Source organism: Propithecus coquereli, unplaced genomic scaffold (genome assembly GCF_000956105.1).
Source record: "Propithecus coquereli isolate 6110/MARCELLA unplaced genomic scaffold, Pcoq_1.0 Scaffold138, whole genome shotgun sequence".
In the NCBI taxonomy this organism is placed as follows: domain Eukaryota; kingdom Metazoa; phylum Chordata; class Mammalia; order Primates; family Indriidae; genus Propithecus; species Propithecus coquereli.
In genome coordinates, this window is record NW_012138080.1 from 5,961,421 (window position 1) to 5,983,775 (window position 22,355).

Below are 22,355 nucleotides of genomic sequence, written 5' to 3' on the forward strand. Positions count from 1 at the left end.
CAAATAGGAGAAAGTCCAATATCTTGGCTTCATTCCATAACATATGATGTGGATGTTTTCTTACTACAATGTTTTGAAGTCTAAACTACAGATTATTTTAGGATCAAATAAAATGTTAAATACCTTTTGATATATCCAATAGTAAAAATCCCTTAAATGGAATCCCAAGGTGGGCTCTGATCAATGAAACTGTAATAAACTGGAATTTATAATTAACTCTACATGTTTTCCACCTTCTTTCAAAAAAAAAAAAAAAAAGGCTTACAACCAGAAAATAAGCTAGTTTCAGTAATTTTTACCCTAAAATCAATTACTATGGTAGTTCCTGGCTCAGCAAACCTATAGCTCAACTGTCCACAGTTTTAACGTCTCTTGTACTATTAAGTTAGTGTTGATGTTCACAGTGATCCATTTGATGTCCTATAAGATTCTCAAACAAATACATTAAAAAGCAAAGCTCTCAGGTCCACTGAGACCTACATTAAATCTCTACTCTATTGTTTTACAACTTGCTGTATGACCTGAAGCAAGTTATCTAAGATTTTTAAGCCTATTTCCCTATCTATAAAAATGAGGATAACATTATCCATCTCATAGGGGTTTTTTTGGGGGGAGGGAGTCAAATAATACACGCAATATACTTAGCACAGTACCTGGTACAGAGTAGTAAAGTATTCAATAAATGTCCTCAGTTGTAGGGTGGTGGCAGCAGTAGAGTAATTGTGGTAGTAAGTAGTAAGAAAAGAACATTAACAATGATGAAAACTAAAGGAGTTTCTACATAAAAGCTTTACAATAAGAGCAAATAACAGCATTACAGTCCTGAACTTCACGGTAAATGAAGCTTTTCTATATCAAAATCTGTAAGATATCAACGTTCAAATGTATTCTTAGGCCCATATGAGATTTCTGTATTATATCTGCTTAAGCATTTGAATGTCATTAGCCTCAGCAATGACATCAGTATAGAGCCCAAATGATATATATTACTTCACTGATTACCATTTGTATTGGTAAGAGATAGCAGAATTTCATTTCATAAGTAATGGTTAAAAATATGTATGTCCTAATAATTAAAAATGTCCAATTTTGCAACAATTTAGGCAGTAAAATCATTTAAAATCTTTGAAAATTATAAAATCAACAAATGTACAAAGGAGTCATTATAATAATTACGCATTATGCAATGAGCCAAAATTTCCCAATGTGAAAATTACCCTTCAGATTCAGCAGAAGGCATCAAACTTTGGAATTTTTACATTGCTATCAGATACATTATACCCACTAGCAGAAGCCTCTTTGAATAGAGACAGGAAGATGTTAAGTTGAATATTTTGTGTTAAAAAGAACAAATTTATGTAGGAAGATATTACCACTTTAATTCCAAATCCTGAAAAAGTAGAGTACCCAATAGTAATTATAAGCTAGGCTTCTAAATTTTGGTGCACATTAGAATTTCCCCAAGAGCTTTAAAAAACACGATGCTCAGGCCTTACTCTCTGGGAAGTCTGATTTAATTGGTTTGGTTGGGGTATGGCATACTTTTTTAAAAGTTCTTCTGGGGATTCTATTATGCAGCCAGGATTAAGAACCACAGTCATACACAAACTATAAGGGACAATAATTATGGAAATAATTATGGTTAATTAGGGACAATAATTATGGAAAGAAAAAAAGAAAAGAAAGAAAAAGAGAATGGTACAAAGTATCAAAATACATTTAGCAATAAACTGGATAGTTCATAGATTTCATAAATATTTATTAAGATGTGTATGACACAGATCTTGTCCAAGACATTTAAAGCCCAATAAAAGGATTTAAAATAAAAACATAAATGATAATAAAACATGATAGAATGCTGTCTGATTTCATTAGAGAGTATAATCAAAGTGTTCTGGAAGTTCAGAAGTCACAAAAAAAGTTTATACAGAAAATAATTTCAAGGTCAAAAATATAAAAAGAATGAGAAAAAAGAAAACATAAGCATTATTTACTACCACTGACCAGAAAAAATATGATGTTAGGTTAACAGTACATAGAAAATGGTACACAAATAAAAATATTTAAATTCTTTTAAAAAACAGATTTGCCTTTGTGGTAATTTGACTATTGGAAGATTTTGGTATAAAGGTTCCCTTTAAAAACAAAAGAAAGAACATTATAGCCCAAAGCAAAACTTGGACTAAACTATAAAATGGAAAGACTACTAACAAATTAATTCAATAGAGTCCTTTGGTTCTTCCACTGAGAGAAAGATTTCATATTTCAAGTAAGACCCTATGCTTTCCTAAGATATATCCCACAAAAATGACTAAAAGTTAGTCTCTGATATGAAAAAAAGAGAAAAATGTGTTAGATTCAAGTAGAATAGTTCTTATCTCCTAGCAGGAGAGCATAATCATTTTAATAAACTAAGGAGAACACAATTTATACTACTAATGCTTGTAGTAGGCAAGATATCTATAACACATGCTTTCCCGATTGATTAGACAAAAACAAAAAAGTCCAAAACTAATTCTTATGCTTCTAAATAAAGTTAAATGGCCTTAAAAATATCTGTGAAGCTATACAAGAAAGCAACTAATACTGATATTTAACAACCTTATAGCAAAAGGAAAGATAAAAGTCAAGAAAGTAAATCATCACACAGGATTTGACAGAAATTTAAAACGAAAAATACTGAGTTACAAGAAGCCAGTCGTAATCTATTTCAAGTATGATTCATTATTCTTAATCGATGAGAAAAATATTTTCTTATAGAGTACTTCTATTTTGAAAAATTTGCTTATGAAGATGTTTATCAGAAGTCAGAAACTCAAATTCTGATATCAAACTTTTACACAGTTATAAACATATTGGAACTGAATTTGGTAGGCAGCTTTATAGAAATGTTTTACATGAAGAATAAACATGCTTTACCCATGGGTAGGTTATAAAAAAGATAATAGTAGAAAGATATTTCAGCAAAATGTAGACAATCAGAACATTTGAAAGTCTTTCTGAAAATCATATACATTTTTTAATGAACAGTATTTTGTCCTTTAAGGTGCAAAAAAAACACATAAGTATGAAAATAAAGGTAAGCTCTTCCTTACCTCAGAATAAATACAAGATTATAAAATTTTCATTCTGTAGTCCAGTAAATCTTAATCTATTGAGAATAAATGTCTAACCCTGTTCTTAAAATTTTTCCAGATAGCTTTGGATAACTATACTTTTCATCAATATTACTAGGCATAAACTTATGAGACAAGGAAAATAAAATAAAATAAACTACATGAACTTCGGGGTAAAAAATACAACAGTTTTAGAATTTGTGTTTGGGAAGCAAGCATTCAATCTTTGGTTCTATTTCTCAGCATTGTAGTACCCAGAGCATATCAGCTCCCAATTCATCAACATCAATCATATTACATAGTATGTGACAAGTGAAAAATACACAGCTTCTGTCATTAAAGAAGTCCATTTATCTAAAGTAATGACAAAATGGATACTATTTACTAAAAAATACATACCACATACAAATTCAAAAGACATACTTAAAATTTCAGAGATGAAAGGGAAATTAAAAATCATTTAGTCACTTTGGGTTCCATTCTGGAGAATCCAAAGTAGGCTTCAAAGGACCATGAATCACCCAAAATTGATTGAAAAATTTTATGTACAGGTATATTTTTATGGAAAGACGGTCTAACAATAGGTTTCAACAGACTCTCAAAGAGGTTTGTGATTCAAAACATTTTCCGTAACCGTCCAAGTCTGGATTAGGTCCTTCCCCTGCAGTCAGAGCTCCACAGCAATATGTACGTTCACCATCATAATGCATTGCACTGTATCATAACTGTATAGTAATTTGCCTGTTTCCCTCCCCCTCCCTCTGTCAAATAAATTGTAGAAACTCTTAGAGCAGAGAGCATCTTTGCTTTATTCACGACTTATTCCCAGTATTCTGCCTGGTGTCTGACATGTAATAGGTGCTCTATAGCCATTTTTTGAATGAAGGAATGAATGAATCCATCAATTTTTCACCTAATTAAATTCAAGTTAAAAAAAAATACATTCTAAAACAATGTTTAGGCTGGGCACAGTGGCTCATACCTGTAATCCTAGCATTCTGGGAGGCCAAGGTAGGAGGATCACTTGAGCTCAGGAGTTCAAGACCAGCCTGAGCAAGAGCAAGACCCTCTCTCTACTAAAATCAGAAAAATTAGCCAGGCTTGGTGGCACAAGCCTGTAGTCCCAACTACTCGGGAGGCTGAGGCAGAAGGATCGCTTGAGCCCAGGAGTTTGAGGCTGCAGTGAGCTATGATGATGCCACTGCGCTCTACTGGGGGTAACGGAGTGAAACTCTTATCTCAAAAAATAAATAAATAAATAATTTTAAAAAGGTCTAATTACATATCTTTAGTCAATAAGAATTTATAATTCAATTAAAATAAGTTTATTTTGAAACTAACTTTTCTAGAATATATTAAGTTATATAGCATATCTTTCATAAAACTTCTTTGTAGTTACTTAGTAGTACATGGTTTGAATGGGTTTCCCAGCAGATAGAAACTTCTACAAGGACACTGAAAGCCTGCCTGAATGAAATTCTGATGGCTTGCATATCTATCTATAAAATAAACATTGTGAAATGATTTCACATAAAGTATCTAGAATCATCATCTTAAAGGTATTTTCAAGATAAAAACAGGAGAAATTGGGTCTTTTCTATCACCATGTGGAATTTTTAGTAATATGATAAACAGACTGCAAATCAGAAATGAATTTTAATAATTATTCAATTTAAAATCTATTAAAGGGCTTTTTTAATTAACTTAATTTTAAATATACTGGTATTCCCTTCTACCTTCATCTACCATCTTGACACAAAGTTATTTCAACATTTTCAAAATGTTATTTTCAATGTGTGACTGGCCTTGCATTTATTTCATCTACTAGAAATTTTCATTTTGCTTCTCCATCCAAATGTCTCTGAATATAATATTCCTTATGGGCTTTGTTTGCTTTGCTAATACTAAAATATCAGAATAATGACATTATTAAACAGATCAATATGGAAGAAAAAATACCCATTTAACTTTGAATATGTTCATACTTTTAACATTATTTGCTAAAATTTGTCCTTCAAAAATTTCTAACAATATATCTAATGGCTTACTTAATGGACATACCGGAAACTGTGAATGCCCTGAAGTTCCTGCTGTAGAACCTCTTGTGTTGTTGCTATTAAGTCCAGTGCTCCAACAAATTCAGAAGTAGATAATAACACCTGTACTGTAGGCTGAGTCTGGTGTACAGTAGCCATTAACTTCAGTTTATTGTACACTTTAACACAATTATTTCTGGTGAGTGCCAGTCTTAAAACGTGTAGTGATCCTTCACACATTACTTTATCAATCTGTGTGATTTTATCTCGAAGCATTTTTACAGCCTGGGAAGTTTTCTTGAGGTAGTCCTGCAATTCATGTTGAGAGGTCATCGCATGAAAAAATGCTTCTGAACGTAGAGAGATCTGGTGAGCAATGTTTACTTCCACAATATCCAGATAATGGCTCAGCTTAAAAGGGAAAGAAAAAAAATTATGGAGTATTATAAGTATACCTTCTTTGACTATCCAAATGCTTTCTGAAAATGAAAAAAAAAGACCTCTACATGTATTTCAAATTCCATTGTGTGAACTGTTGATTGTGAGACCCTTGGAATTAGGCACAACAAAACGGAAGGGAGATGAAAGGTGCAGTCCAAAGATTAATAAATATAAAACAGAAGAGTAGAAGTTGATTTACCTTCTTCCTCTACTCCTGCCACTACTACCCTCCAAACATTAACTCCTTTCTTTTTTTTTTTTTTTTTTTTTGAGACAGAGTCTCACTGTGTTGCCCGGGCTAGAGTGCCGTGGCATCATCCTAGCTCACAGCAACCTCAAACTCCTGGGCTCAAGCGATCCTCCTGCCTCAGCCTCCCGAGTAGCTGGAACTACAGGCATGCACCACCATGCCCGGCTAGTTTTTTCTATATATTTTTAGTTGTCTGATTAATTTCTTTCTATTTTTAGTAGAGATGGGGTCTCGCTCTTGCTCAGGCTGGTTTCGAACTCCTGAGCTCAAACAATCCGCCCGCCTCGGCCTCCCAGAGAGCTAGGATTACAGGCATGAGCCACCGCACCCAGCCTCATTAACTCCTTTCTAAAAGATAAGAGTACCTCACAGCCATCTCAGATTATAATTCTAGTTTCAAAAGTTCTAAGATATGAGAAAGAATGATTTCTTTACCCCCACCAACATCACACATCACTTATCTGATGGAATAGATGACTATAGTTTCCATTTATTGAACTCCTCCTTCTATATGATACCAGGCACAGGTATTTTATATACCCCTGAAAAAACTCAGAGACATTAGGTAACTTGAATAAAGTCATATGGTTAGTAAGTGGCAAAACTAAAATGTAAACCCAGGTCTGTCTGACTCAAAACTGAAGGTCTTTCTACTGTACCGTACTGCCTCAAAATGCTAAAGAATCCACGAAAGACAGATTGGCGGTTCAGTCACAAATTATAGAAAGTACTAGGATTTATTTGGATCTTTTTTTCTTCAGGTGCTTATTTTACATTTCAAAAATGATTCTTTTACCTATTAGTAAAATTCAGTTTATTTTCAATGTATTTTCCTCTTAAAAGGTTATTAACAAATACCTTAAACAATTAGTTCATGTATATTTTATCTGTAATACTACCAAGAGTAATTCTTACAGTGAAATATATTAAAAATACCTTCTAAATTCAAATATGAACGTCTAAAACTTGATTTGTCTTTTCTTCCTAACTGCATAAGCCTTTTTTAGCTACATTATCTTTCCATTTCTCTTCCATTTTTTAGTAATAACTTATAGCTCAGACTTTAGACATTATCTCTGAATATCTCAGGAGAATTCATAGCATTTAGGACTTAGACGATTAGAAGAGATTATTTGGTCATCAAATCTGTTTCCTTAAAACCATACAGTATCACTTGTATCTTCAATAACGCTCTTTCAATAATCTTATTATAATATCTAAATAGTTACAAACAAGAAATTTTTCCACAGTTTAAATCTCTTGAGTTTATGCCCTTTTGTGTTGTTCTTTGCATCCTCAATACAGCTGTATATTTATTTACCTAAAAAAGTAACATGGGCACAAATGTATAAGGGTAGATTGCACACTAAAGTAGACTCAATTCTTACAACAGTAAATGGAAAACGGATAATTCCTTTAGTACAGTGCTACTCAGAATATGGGGTATATGCTGCTGCCAATCTGTGGACTAACATGGCCATAATAAAATAAGGAATTTTGCCGGATAATAAATCAACTACATCACTACTAAGCACATTTCATTTTTTTCCCATACACCTTCTTAATAAAGGAAATAGTACAGTGATTTGTATTCCAGTGCAAACTCCTTATCTCATTGCAGCCCAGCACTTGGGGTAGTACTATAATAGGATACAAATTTCTTGAATTCTGGTTGTAGCATCCCCTCTCTTTAAAGCTAACAAGATAAACCAGCTGTTGTCCAACATAAAGAGAGTTTGAAAGTGCTCTTTTGGAGTTCATTCCATTCCTATTCTAAGAACAGAGCAGAACAAAAAGGAGTCAGAATGTCAATATAGCAAACTTGATTCTACAACTTACAAATAAAAAAAAATCCATTACTTTAGTCACTTTAAACATTCAGCATGAAAAAAAGCATTTCATTTGAATTTCAAAGATTTTTGGAATTTATCAATATTCCATTGATCTATTCTTTTCAGAGGCATACAATAATTATCACAATTATTTCATATTAAAATGCTATAAAGGAAACAATTTTTAAAGTGTTCCTAAAAATATCTCTATAGATTGATAAGATTTTTATTGGCTTTTGTTAAGGTATTATTGTTTTTTCAAGGTATTAGTCTACCAAGGCACATACTTAGAATGTAAACAAGCGGTCTAGGAGCAAGCCTGTGTCTATAAATCCACGGTTTTCATCAGATTTATGAATCTGTCCTTACTCAATGAAACCTTTTATAGATAAAAATGTTGCCAAAAGAAAAGGTTAGCTCATTTTCATCTGTGAGAAAAGGAATGCTCATGATTCTTTACCCACATTTCTTCTCCTCTCCTCCCCCAAGCTAGTCTTTTCTTCAGTTTGTGAAGACTGGACCTAGTTTATTAAATACTCTTCCTGAGACATGCTTTCAGATTGCCAAGGGATGTCACTAGAGTGAAATAAAATGATTTCTTCTCATTTTAAGAACCACAGTCAGTTTTAGAAAAACTCTAAACGGAATGCTGGGAAACGAGAGAGATCAAAGGTCTTTACTACCATTCAAGTTTTATACGATTCTCAACATGTAAGTTATTTTTAAAGTTCTAAATGTTAAATGACTTTCAAGATGTTGACTCATGAAATACAGAACATTGTAAAATTTAAAAACTGTTGACTAATAACATGCAAAAGACTAGGTTTTACAAAGCTAAAATTTAACTAAGATACCTTTGCTTCAAAATAATCATCCTTACCAGTGAAAATGAGGAAAAACAGTACCTCCGGAAAAGTTGGTTTTGTGTGCTTTAAATCATTCTTATAAAATTAGCCAAAATTAGCCAATATATAACTGAAATGTTTGGGATAAATGCAAAGCAATTCTTTTTTGTTATCTTTTTTTTTTTTTTTTTTTTTGAGACAGGGTCTCCCTCTATTGCCCAGGATAGAGAACAGTGGTATATCTGTGTTACCTAACATATCTTTTCAATTAAAATTCCATCAACTGCTATTTCAGATAAGTAGCACTCAAACAGTAAATTTTTCCTTTTTCACTAGCACAATTTGTATTTCATTGAACTAAAATGCTATTAGTTTATCAGTTAAGATTGAAAGGTTTATAATTATCAGTAACAAAAATGAATTTAAAATAAGTAGAGCTTACTAAATAACTAAATCTGAACCCACACAAATAGTACCACTTAAGCAGAATAACATTTTCTACACAGAAAAAGGCAAAGAGAAATTACCTTTTCTTGAAGCAACTTTGAGGAAGCTGCATCACGATTTCCTTTTCCACCAGCAGTATTAAAATGAGACCATGGTAAAACTGAATTAAAAGTTAAGGAATCGTCCAAGGCAAAATCTGGTTTCATAAAAATCTATTTAAAAAAATGCATTTCCTTCAATTAGATTAACATTTTCTTTATAGCTGTTAACCCTTCTAACATCGCAACTATTAAAGAAAAATTAACTTGGATCTTGAGTATGAACAGCAAAAGCAAATGATAATGGCTAAGTTATTTACACAAATATTTGAATAAGAAAAATGTATAAATAATATTTCATCAAGTTTAAAATGCCCATAAAAGATAGAAAAATATTTTTTGCCTTTACAAGGGAGATGATCATTCCATACTACGTGATCAAACTCACTTAATGCAGTGCCACCAGGCCCATTTCAAAGGAAGATACAATACTTATCCTAAAATTTACATATTATTTCCCACTGATAGCAGGTTTTTAAAATGCCAAATATCAACTTCTCTAACTTATATTTCTATTTCTCCTGCTCAAAATTCTTTCAAAATTAGCTTTTTAGATTAAACATGCAATAAATTTAAAACCAAAAAAAATTCAATTTTATGAACAGACTACTCCGTTTCCCTTCCATATCACAACCAGCTAGGGAATAATAAGACCAATCTTTTATATTTCCTAAATATCCCTTGAATGCCTCTCTTCTCTATCTCTACAGCATTCATCAATTCAGCCCTTCATTATCTCTGTATTACAGTAAATTTTAGCTATCTACTGATGTCCTTCCCTAATCTATCCCCTATACCGCTGTCAGAGAAACCCTTCTAAAATATCAAGTATAACTGTTTTAATTCCCTGTTTAAAACTCTCAAGGGATTCTCAATATGACCCACAGACCAAACTAATTAAAATGGCATCCAAAACCCCCCATTTTATTTTGGACCCCAGTTATATCTCAAAAAAAAAAAAAAAATTTTTGGTTAAAAAAAAAAAGAGAAAAAGAAGAAGTGATGCAACAAAGTCCTGGAAGAGGCAAAGTGGTTTAAGTGTCAAAAACAGCCAAATGAAAGCTTCTTACAAGGTAAAATTGAAGGTTAAATAAATATTTAAAATATTAAATATTTTATTTATTTAAAAATAGTTTTCTCATTTTTAAGCTTTGTTACCTTAGGTACTTGCTCCAGATCTGTCCTGGATTTATCTATAAGAGAAAGGAAAAAGGGAAATATAATTTTTAAAACTTGTTTTCATTTTACCTCTATAATTTACCAAAAATATATTTGATAGATTCAAAATTGTACTGGATCACAACCAAATAACTACTTAAGTTTCTTCCTTCAACAAGTATCTATCAAGCACCTACTATATGCCTAGTGTAGGTAAAGCACTGAACAAGATATGTTTCAAATAATTTTATATAATCAATTATATAATATCAATAAAACAACTAAATATGTTTCAAATCTTTTTAAAACAGACACAGGAAGGCTATCTTACTAAGTTTTGTTAAGACTAAATATGACATGCTACGCGCTTTTTAAAAAATGAATTAAATTCTAAAATAAGAATACTGTTTTTATTATTTAAAATGTCCACCATCCCATCCAGAATTTATGATCAAACATTGCTTTTTAATACCATATTAATTTTCTTCTCAGACATCCTAGTTTGTATCACCCACAAACTTACCTTCAAATGAACCTACTTTACCTTTATCCTGTCAATCCAATATCAGATGAGGTACTCCTCTCTAAAACTAACCTTACAGCATTTGGACTTAATCCCCTCCTGTCTCTTCTATTAATATGAGCTTACTTCATCAATCACTCTGCCTCTCTCCTATCTTCAACCTCTTCTCTTCTACTCTTTTATCTTTGCATATAATATAAACATGATCGGTTCTCTCCCATTAAAATAAAAAGAAGAAGAACAAAAAGAAAAAGATAAAACCCAGGGCCAGGGCTAGGTTGAGGCATGGGAGGTATCTCAGTTGCAAAGGCACTCACTCTCTGCTAATGCCTCTCTTGCCTCGTCTAGTCCTAGCCATGAAAAAACATTCTTCTACTCTGTTCCAATTAGTATCTTTAAGGCACATACATACCTACATTTCTTTCTCTTGGACTCTCTCCTTAATATATAGCATTGAGGTTTCTGTAACCACCACTCTACCAGTCTAAATGCTCTCCCTAAGATCTCCTAATTGCCAAATCCAAGGAGCCTTCTCAGTGTACAAATTGATCTATCCCTGAAGTATTCTGACATTGTAGACTAATCATTCTTACGTATCTAAAACTCTTACTACCTTTCATTTCTAAGATACAATTCTCTCTTGGCTGACTTTCCTCTCTCTCCAACCACTTTTTCAGTCTGCTTCATAGGTATCTCATCTTCTATCTTTCCCTTAAATGTGACAGCTTCATAGTGTTCCATCACCAGTCCTTTTCACTATTCACATCCTCCCTGGGTGATTGTATCTGTGACCTTGAATTCAAATACCATGCTAGCATATTATCTAGCATATTGTCTATAATGTATATCATACCTACATCTTCAGCCTAGATCTCTCTTTCCTGAGCTCCAGGTTGTCAATCAGTATGTCCTTCACTGCAAATCTGCAACTGAACTTGTCTATAGCTCCTCCAAAATTCCTCCTATATTGCTTCTCTCACTGTATTGCATTTATCACCTTGCCAGTTGCTCAAGCAAGAAACATGGAATTTATCCTCGAATCATCTTGCTTTATTACCAAGAACTAATTGGCCATCAAAACCTTTGTCTCAATCTCTGAGGTTTCTCTCAAAGGCCTAATTTCCTCTCCATCTCCACTGTAACTGTTATTGGGACCACATCCTTTCTCACTTGTATTATTGCAGTAGCCTCCAACTGTCTCCTTGCCTCCAGTCTTTGTTTTTTTGTTTGTTTGTTTTTGTTTTTTTTTGAGACAGAGTCTCACTCTCTTGCCCGGGCTAGAGTGCCATGGCGTCAGCTTAGCTCACAACTTCAAACTCCTGGGCTCGAGGGATCCTCCTGCCTCAGCCTCCCAGGTAGCTGGGACTACAGGCACGTGCCACCATGCCCGGCTAACTTTTTCTATTTTTTTTTAGTTGTTTGGCCAATTTCTTTCTATTTTTAGTAGAGATGGGGTCTCGCTTTTGCTCAAGCTGGTCTCCAACTCCTGAGCTAATACGATCCGCTGGCCTCGGCCTCCCAGAGTGCTAGGATTACAGGCGTGAGCCACCACGCCCGTCCCTTGCCTCCAGTCTTAATCATCATCCTGTAAATCATTATCTACAACTATTTTCAAAGTAAAATATATAATCATAAATCTGATCATGCCCAGTTAAAAATATTTTGTAGCTCAATACTGCCTTTAGAAAAAGTAAAATTCTTGATCATGGCATGCAAGGCTTCTCATGATCTTTGCCCATTGTTTCAGCCTCATCTCTTGCTCCCAGTAGAGTCTACATACTAAACTTTTGCAATTCCTTGAACATGCTATGTTCTCTCTTGGCTCTATGGCTTTGTATAAACTGTTACCTTTTCCTGGAATTCCTTTTCCCACATAAATGTTTCATGCTAACTAGTTTAAAACACACATAATCATGAACTCTAGGAAGCCTTCTAAAAGCTGAGCTAGGAACACTGTACAACCTTACCACAATGAACTTACTATTTAATATACAATGCTGCAATTATTGATTTATTTCTTTAACCTTACTCAGGAGACCATCAGCTCCTTGAGGACTGAGACTATTTCTTACTCATTTTTTTAAGGGTCTCACTATGTTTCCCAGGCTGGCCTCAAACTCCTGGGCTCAAGTGATCCTCCCACCTAAGCCTTTCAAGTAACTGGGACTATAGGCACATACCACCACATCCAGCTTACTCATCTATTTTTAAGCAAAAAGGAAAGTATCAAGCACCAAAACATTAAATAAATATTTGTTGAACTGAAAGATTACACTACTGTCAGACCCATTTTTCTCTTAAAAGTTTTTAGAAACTATAATCATAGACTATAAAAATTTTACTAGAAATAAAAATTATAGATGTGACAGCCAACAAAGTTCCAAAATTAAGATTTTGTTCATTAATGTTTATGCTTTATTACCTACAAATAGCACATATTCATACCATGAGTATGTACAAGAGTCCTGTCAAAGGTATCTTTAGGAGGACAAATATTCTTGCATCTCTCATGAATCTTCTCTTTCTAATAAAAAGACAATAAATAATGTGATCAATGGAAATATCAGTATTCAAAGCATCAAAATGTTTCACAACATAATATCAGAATACACCAAATTAGTTCTATAATTTTCAATATGAAATCACTATCCTCTTAAATTTAAATACAAATAACAAGTGTGCTTAATAAACCAAATACCACTATGAGATCTATAAACACCTATATACCTATACTTACCCACCTTATATAATTATAGAAAAATCCCCATATTTGGAATAAAGTGGGAAAGCAAATGGAAAATCTTTAACTATATAACAGAAATTAAGAGAATGATTTTTTTAAATCTTTTAAATCAAGAAAGAAAATTTAAAAACCTATATATCTAAGATAGAAAGATAGAAAGTAGTTATTCGCACATTCTGAATAAAAAAAAATCCCACTGATTTAGAATTAGATGACCACTAACAACAACATTGTTATCTTTTCAGAGATATCATTAAAAGGATACCTGGGAAAGTGGAGTGTGGTAACAAGAAAAGCACTGGGCTCTCAGTGTTCTGAGTTCTAGTAGCAATTCTGTCAATTACTACAGGACTGTTTTCCAAAGTGGCTGGACCATTTTGTATTCCCACCAGCAATAAATGAGAGTTCCTGTTGCTCCACATCTTTGCCAACATTTGGTGCTGTCAGTATTTTGAATTTTCACCATTCTAATAAATATGTAGTGGCATCTCATTGCTTTAATTAGCAATTCTCTAACAACATTTGATGTTCAGCATCTTTTCATACGCTGAATTTTCCATCTGCATATCTTCTTTGGTGAGGTGTCTGTTCAGATTTTTTTTATCCGTATGTTTTCTTGTGGTAAAATATACATAACATAAAACTTATCATTAGTTACATTGACCATCTTTACATGTGTTAACTGGACGTCTGTATATCCTCTTTGGAGAAAAGTCTATTCAAGTCCTTTGCTCATTTTTCATTGGGTTTTTTGTTTTCTTATTGTTGAGTTTCAAATCTCCTTTGTATATTCTGGGTACCAGTTCTTTAACAGATCTGTGTTTTGCAAATATTTTTTCCCAGTCTTTGGCTTGTCTTTTCATTCTCTTAACAGTGTATTTCACAGAGTAGAACTTTTTAATTTTATTGAAGTCTAATTTTTCAAGTTTTTCTTTTGTGGATATTGTTTTGGTTTCATATTTAAAAAATCATTGCCAAACCCAAGGTCACCTACAGTTTCTCCTATGTTATCTTCTAGAAGTTTTACAGCTTTGTATTTTACACTAAAGACTATGATCAATTTTGAGCTGATTTCTGTGGAAAGCATAAGGTGGTCTGTGTCTATTTTTTTTTTTTTTGGCATGTGGATATCTAATTGTTTCAGTACCATTTCTTCAAAAGACTATCCTTTCTCTATGACTTGCCTTTGCCCCTATGTCAAAAATCATTTGACTATATTTGTGTGAGTCTACTTCTGGGTTCTCTATTCTGATCTATTGATCCATATGTCTACTCTCTCACCAATACCACACTGTCTTGATTACTGTAGCTTTATAGCAAGTCTTAAAGTTGGGTAGTGTCCGTCTTCCGACTTTGTTCCTCTCCTTTAATACTATGTTAGCTATTCTGGGTCTTTGCCCTTTCTATATAAACTTTAGAATCAGTTTCTCAATACTCACAAAACAAATTGCTGGGATTTTAATTGGGCTTATGTTGAATCTATAGATCAAGTTGGGAAGAAGAGATATCCTGACAATATTGAGTCCTCCTATCCACATACATGGACTATCTCTCCATTTATACAGATCTTTCATTTCTTTCATCAGAGTCTTATGGTTTTCCTCAAATAGATCTTATATATATTTAGTTAGATGTATACATAAGTATTTCATTTGCTTTGATGCTATTGTAATTGGCATTGTGTTTTTAATTTCAAATTCCAATTGTTCATTGCTGGTACAAAATCAAGTAATTAACTTTTTGATATTAGCCTTGTATCCGCCAACCTTTCTGTAGTCACTTATTAGTTCCAGGAATATCTTTTTTTTTGACTCCTTAGGATTTTCTACATAGACAATCATATTATCTGCAAATGAAGTTTAATTTCTTCCTTCCCAATCTACTTATTCTTTCCTTTTCTGTCTTACTGCATTAGTTAGGGCTTCCAGTACAATTTTGAAAAGAAGTGTTGAGAGGGGACATCCTTACCTTGGTTCTGATCTTAGTGGGAAGCATCTAGTTTTCCATCATTCTATAGGGTTTTCATAGATGTTCGTTATCAAGTTGAGGAAGTTCCCTAACTCCTAGCTTGCTGAGAGTTTATTTTTTATGATGAATGGGTACTGTATCTCATCAAATGTTTTCTTTATATCTATTGATACAATTATATGATTTTTCTTCTTTAGCCTGTTAATGTGGATTATATTAATTGCTTTTTAAATAGTGAACCAGCCTTGAATATCTAGAATAAGTCCTACTTGGTCATGGTATATAATTCTTTTCATACATTGTTAGGTTCAATTTTCTAATATTTTGTTAAGGATTTTTGCATCCATGTTCATGAGAGATATTATTAGTCTATAGTTCTCTTTTCTTGTAATATCTTTGTCGATTTTAGTATTAGATTCATACTGGCCTCATAGAATTAAAGTATTTCCTTTGCTTCTATTTCTTGATTAACTCATCAAAGGCATTCTTCATTTCTGTTATAGTATCTAATATCTGTAACATTCCTTTTGATTCTTTCTTAAAGTTTCCATATCTCTGCTTATATTACTCATCCATTCTTGCTTATTTTTCATGGTTTCCATTATAGCCCTTTGTATATTAATCATAGTTGTTTTAAATTTCTAGTCTGCTCATTCCAGCACTGCTGCCATAACTGAGTCTGATTCTGATACTTGCTCTATCTCTTTAAACTGTGTTTTTTGTCTTTAGTATGCACTGTAATTTTTTGTTGAAAGCCAAATATGATGTACTAAAGTTAAAAAGAACTGATGTAAATAGGCCTTTAGTGAGAGGTTTTATCTGAATAAGAGTTAGACTTTATTTAACCACTGCTACAGCTGCAGGTGACAGAGGCTAAAATTTCCTCTGGTGTTCTTGTTTTTGATCTCTCCTGTTATCTTTGGGTTTCCCTACAGACTTCTTAAGTAATTCTGAGACATGTAGTTCTTTCAGTTGTATTCTCGTTATTATTCAGGTACCCCACTGATGTGGTGGGAAGGCGTGAAGGGAGGGGAAGCATTCTATGACCTTATAATTAGGTTTCAGTCTTAGTGAGATTGTGCCCCTGGACTGTAACCTTCATAAGTGCTTCTGAGTTGCTGATTTTCAGTTTGCTCAGATTTTTTCTTGTTGTGAGAACAAAAGTGACAACTTCCAAGCTCCTTACATGCCAGATTGGAAGTATAATTAGCATTTTAAGAAACTGCCAAACTGTTTTCCAAAGAAGATGTGGCACTTTAAATTCCCACCTACAGTATTTGAGAGGTCCACAAGGGCTGGAGGTAGGGTGAGGCAAGCAAGAAGCATAAAGTCCAATATTTAAAGAGGTACCCACTCTCACATTCTGGTGCCCCTCCCAATTTGCTCACTTACACAGCCTCATCTTAGTACCAGCCCTGTCCACCACATCTTGGCCAAAGCTTAAAAGAATTTGTGTAGATTTGGTATTATTTTTCTCTTACATGTTTGGTAGAATTCACCAGTGAAGCCACATGGACTTGAGTTTTCTTTGCAGGAAGGTATTTACATATCGATTTCTTTAATAAATATGAGGCTATTAAGGTTATTTATTTCTTCTTAAAAGAGCTTTGATAATTTGTGTTATTCAAGAAATTTTCAATTGACCTAAGTTGTTGAATTTATTGGCATAAAATTATTTACAACATTTCATTATTAGCATTGTAATCTCTGTAGAATCTGTAGTGATGTCATCCTTCTCATTTTTGTTATTGGTGATTTATGTCTTCTCACTTTTTTTCTTGATCAGTATTGCCAAAGGTTTATCAATTTTATTGATCTTCTCAAAGAATCAGCTTTTGGTTTCAATGATTTTCTCTACTGTTTCTCTAATTTCTATTTCACTGATTTGGACTTCGATGTCTATTATTTTTCTCTTTAGTTTTAATTTGCTCTTCTTTTTCCAATGTAAGGTAGAAGCTGAGGTCACTGACTTGAAATTCTTCTTCTTTTTCAATATATGCATTTAGAGCTATAAATTTCTTCCTAAGTACTGCTTGAGCATCATCCCACAAATCCTGATATGTTGTTTTCATTGCCATTCAGTTCACATTACTTTCCTCTTTGACCCACATTTTATTTAGAAGCATAAAGTTCTGGTTTCCAAATATTTGTGGATTTTCCAGACTTTTCCACATTATTAATTTCTAATTTAATTATATTGTGGCCAGAAAGCATACTTTGTATGACTTAATGCCTTTTAAAATGTATTAACATTTGAGGGGTGGGATAAAAACCTACTTAACAGGTACAATGAACACTTTTTGGGTGATGGGCACACTAATAGCCTTGATATAACCATTATAAAAGCTATCCATGTAACAAAAACATTTGTACCCCCTTAATATTTTGAAATTTAAAAAAGTATTAACATTTGTTTTAAAGCCCAGAATATAGTTTATCTTGATAAATGTTTCATTAACACTTGAGAATAATGTTTTTTATGCTGTGTCGCATGGAGTGCTCTTTCAATGTCTTCTTTCAACTCAGACCAGATTCGTTGATAGTTCAAGTCTATTATAACCTTGCTGATATTCTATCTGCTTGTTCTATCATTTATTGAGAGAGAGTATTGAAATCTCCAATTGTGAATGCCTATTTCTCCATAAAATTCTCTATTTTTGTTTTATGTATCTTGTTACTAGGGGCATAAAAGCTTAAAATTATGTCCTCTTGATTACCAGGCCCCTTTATCATTATAAAACCACCTTCTCTCTATGTAGTAATACTCTTTGCTCTATAATCTATTTACTTTGTCTGATATTAATATAACCATTCCCATTTTCTTTTTAGTAATGTTAAGCATGGTATATCTTTTTCCATTCTCTTATATTTAACTGTTTTGTGTCTTTTTTTTTTTTTTTTTTTGAGATAGGGTCTCACTCTGTTGCCTAGGCTAGAGTGCAGTGGCATCATCATAGCTCACTGCAACTTCAAACTGCCAGGCTCAAGCTATTCTCCTGCCTCAGCCTCCTGAATAGCTGGGACTACAGGCATACACCACCATGCCCGGCTGATTTTTTTTATCTTTTGTAGAGATGGGATCTCACCATGTGGTCCAGGCTGGTCTTGAACTCCTGGCCTCAAGTGATCCTCACACCTTAGCCTCCCAAAGTGCTAGGATTATGGGCATAAACCACTGTGCCTGGCCTGCCTATGTATTTAAAGTGTGCGTCTTATACACAGCATATAGTTGGATGCTGCTTTTTCATTATATCCCATAATCTCTACCTTTTAACTGGGGTGCTTAAACCATTTACATTTAATGTAATTATTTATATGGTAGGCTTAAGACTATCATCTAGACATTTATGTTCCTGATATTTACATCTCATCCATTGTTTGTCCTTTTTTACTTTCTTTTTTAAAAAGATTTTCCAATATCTATTTTATTTATTTATTTTTATTTCAGAATATTATGGGGGTACAAACATTTTGGTTACACATAATGCCTTTGCCCTGCCCAAGCCAGGGCTACAAGCTTTCCCTTCCCCCATACATTGCACTCCACATCCATTAATTTTGAGTCTACCCACCCCCACCACCCCCCTCCCACCTAACCAGCACCCAATGCATATTACTTCCATGTGAGCACCTTAGTGTTGATCAGTTAGTACCAATTTGATGGTGAGTACGTGTGGTGATTTTACTCTCTTTAAGCTTTTGTTTGGACTAAGAATTTTTTTGATCCCGTTTCTCTCTTCTGTTGGTTTAATAGCTAATATTCTTTGTTTTGCTATTTCAGTGGTTGCTTTACAGTTTATTGTTTATATCCCTTGCTAGAAACATAATCTTTGTAAGGGAGGGAACTGATGTCTGTTTTCGTCTCTGCTGTATACCTTGTATTTAGAAAAGTACCTGGCACATAGAAGTCACTCAATAAATGGATAAATAAAGCCAAATTGTAAGTTATTATATGAATACAAAGTATAGGGTTAGAAACCATCAAAAAGAGAGCATATTAAAGCTCATCCACTTCAACATCCAGTTAGATCTGATCATTGAAAACAGAACACAAAAACTCTAGACAGTATATGGCAATATACACATACAAAGATAAATAAAATTAACAGGTTCTGTATAAAAATATTTGATGGCAATAAAAATGAACCAGATACTGTATAGCATCAATGTTAATAATATAGCCATATTCATCCTATCTCCAAATCATAAAAGGAATAAAGTAATCAAGTAAAATAAAATCAGCTAAGTTCAAATTAGGCTTGATAACGAAAAAAGTATAAAAAGGGAATAGTTATAAGAATATAAATAAATATCCCCTGTACCATTTTAATGATTTTTTTAAAAAACTGAAACAGTAACTACAATTATATTGACAACAGCCACTTCATTAAGACTCTAAAATGAATAATAGGCCATCTCAAACTTAATGCTACACTCACTTCTTGCTCTCAGACTGAGTTTAAAGTAGTATATTGAGATATAATTATGTCTAGAGATAGTAAGGCTATCTGTTAGAGTTAGAATGCTCTATTAAAACCTCACAATCATCTGAGTTTTATAGGCCTAATAGAACCATTTTCTCCATTGTAGGTAGGATAGGTTTCATGCTAAATCTTAGGACTATTAAAAATGCATAATTCTGACAATTGCAAAGATCTGGAATCAACCCAAATGCATATCAATTCATGAGTGGATTAACAAAATATGGGATATGTATACTGTGAAGTACTACTCAGCCATAAAAAAGGATGAGTTAAATGCCTGTTGCAGCTATATGGAAGGAACTGGAGACCATTATCCTAAGCAAAGTATCTCAAGAATGGAAAAACAAACACCACACGTATTCTCTAATAAACTGGAACTAACTGATAGGCACAAAAATGCACAGATGGAAGTAAAAATCATTGGAAATCAAACAGGGGAAAGAGGGAAGGAGGGGAGGAGGGAAGGAACAAAAACCCACCTAAGGGGTACAACGAACACTATTCAGGTGATGGGCACATTTATAGCCCTGACTCAAGCCATGTAACAAAACATCTGTACCCTCTTAATATTTTGAAATTTTTTTAAAAAGGCAAAAAATAAAAATAAAAAAGGAAATACGTGATTCTGAAAAATCACTACAGTATGTAAAAGAAATGTATTAAAATATATCTAAGCAAAGAATTAAATGCAACCCAGGACAGTAGAATTTGTATAAACAAAAAAGAATCCTATAGGTTTATCAAAGATTATTAGTCAAAAATCTACAATAAATCAAACTAAAAATCTTTCTATTACTTTTGACCTGACTATAACTAACTTCAAGATCAGATATTACCTGAGAGATTTCCTGTTGATATACTGTAAAATGTTCCTTGCTGATCTGTGGGAGGTAGAACGAAGGTATGACTTCAGTGTCCACAAAGTCCGGTCCCCATGTTTTTGTGAAGAAGTCAGATTCTCTTTTTGCTAATCTAGGATCATTTAATGCTGCTGGGAGATTTACTTTGGAATGATATATAGTCCATCTAAGTTGATCTGTAACTAGAGATGGGGCAACACATAAACTATTTGAAACACCTGCAAAAAGTAAATAAGAGAACTTTGAAAGTACATCCTAGAAAACTAAAAATGCTTAGATTCTAAAAATACAAACCAACTAAACTATCTCTTCCATGGTAAATGATTTTAAAAAAATCAATGTGATTAAATAATCTTCAGCTTCCAGCATCAATTGCCAAGGATACGAAAACATATACAAAATAAAGGATATGCAAAATTTGAAGAGTTATAGTTGCAGGGTGGAGTGAAAGGTACCGAAAGTCAGTCTTTCATTAATTCTTTTCCTTAATGTACAATTTCTCTATCATTTTTTCCAACATCAAAACTTTGCTACCCTCCATGATATATTTTCTATCCTTTAATACCTAGCATTGTTTAGAGGTAGGCCTTTTTTTCTGTTGAATTATGGTAGGCACTCCTGGTTAAAATATGCTTTGTTTAACTTATAATTAGGTGACATAAATTTTGCTATGGCATTAACTATAGAGGAAAGAAAAATATATAGTTGATTCTCATTATTCACAGTAGTTTTATTCTATAAAGTCACCTTCAACACTTCATTAGCGAATAGTGAAACACTGCTCCAACAGAAATAAAGCGTTAGGTTCCTGGGAGCCTCTGGTCACAACAATTTCATCAACTGATCAACACATAACCTTGTTTTGTGTGTTTCTGTTTAAAGACATCTTATTCAGTATATATCCATGATTCGTTAACATTAAACTCATGGCTAACAGCACTATAGCTCATGCCTGAATGAAGCTTATATAACACATGTATTTCCTCTATAAAGCACATCACAGCTTCCCTGCACTTAGGAACACTAGATAGCACTTCGGCATTATGCTTAAGGGCCATTTTAATCAGCAAAATCACCAACACAAAGCACAAAACATGTGGCACTAAATAGACCACAAAAAGAACACTTGTTTATAGTATGAGGGCCGAAAGAAGAAGGTAGAGCTTTGCTATGTTAAACCCCAGCTGGGAACATGTGTCAGGTAATTCAAATTTTGCTCTGCACAAGTCTGCAAATGACTACAGAGGTACCACAAGTATTGATTTGGGGGTTACATATAAATTTTAAGGAATATGAGAATTGCAAATACGGAATCTATAAATAATGAGGACTGATTGTACTATGTTTTAATTAAGCAGCTTTCAACCTGTACCTTCAACACTTTCTCAGTTTATATAAGTAATGTATGAAATGTATTAAAAGAACTATATTCCAATTTCCCAATCATTTCCAAATCATTTATGTCTCTTTATTTAATTTTTTTTTTTTTGAGACAGAATCTGGCTCTGTTGCCCTGGCTAGAGTGCCATGGCATCAGCCTAGCTCACAGCAACC

At 33.2% G+C, this 22,355-nt stretch overlaps 1 protein-coding gene across 2 annotated transcripts in view; it reads right to left on the minus strand.

Moving 5' to 3' along the window:
• Positions 1 to 22,355, minus strand: part of VPS54 (vacuolar protein sorting 54 homolog (S. cerevisiae)) — a 117,451-nt gene that overhangs the window by 63,582 nt on the left and 31,514 nt on the right. Inside the window, exons 3-7 of one of the 2 annotated variants that reach the window (XM_012639208.1) lie at positions 20,778 to 20,983; positions 13,192 to 13,270; positions 10,224 to 10,258; positions 9,048 to 9,179; positions 5,178 to 5,563 (exon numbers count right to left, since the gene is read on the minus strand). In XM_012639208.1, the coding sequence (XP_012494662.1) occupies positions 5,178 to 5,563; positions 9,048 to 9,179; positions 10,224 to 10,258; positions 13,192 to 13,270; positions 20,778 to 20,983 (838 nt within the window). Of the gene's footprint in view, positions 1 to 5,177; positions 5,564 to 9,047; positions 9,180 to 10,223; positions 10,259 to 13,191; positions 13,271 to 20,777; positions 21,020 to 22,355 lie in introns of both variants that reach the window. The other variant, XM_012639207.1, reaches the window with a different exon arrangement.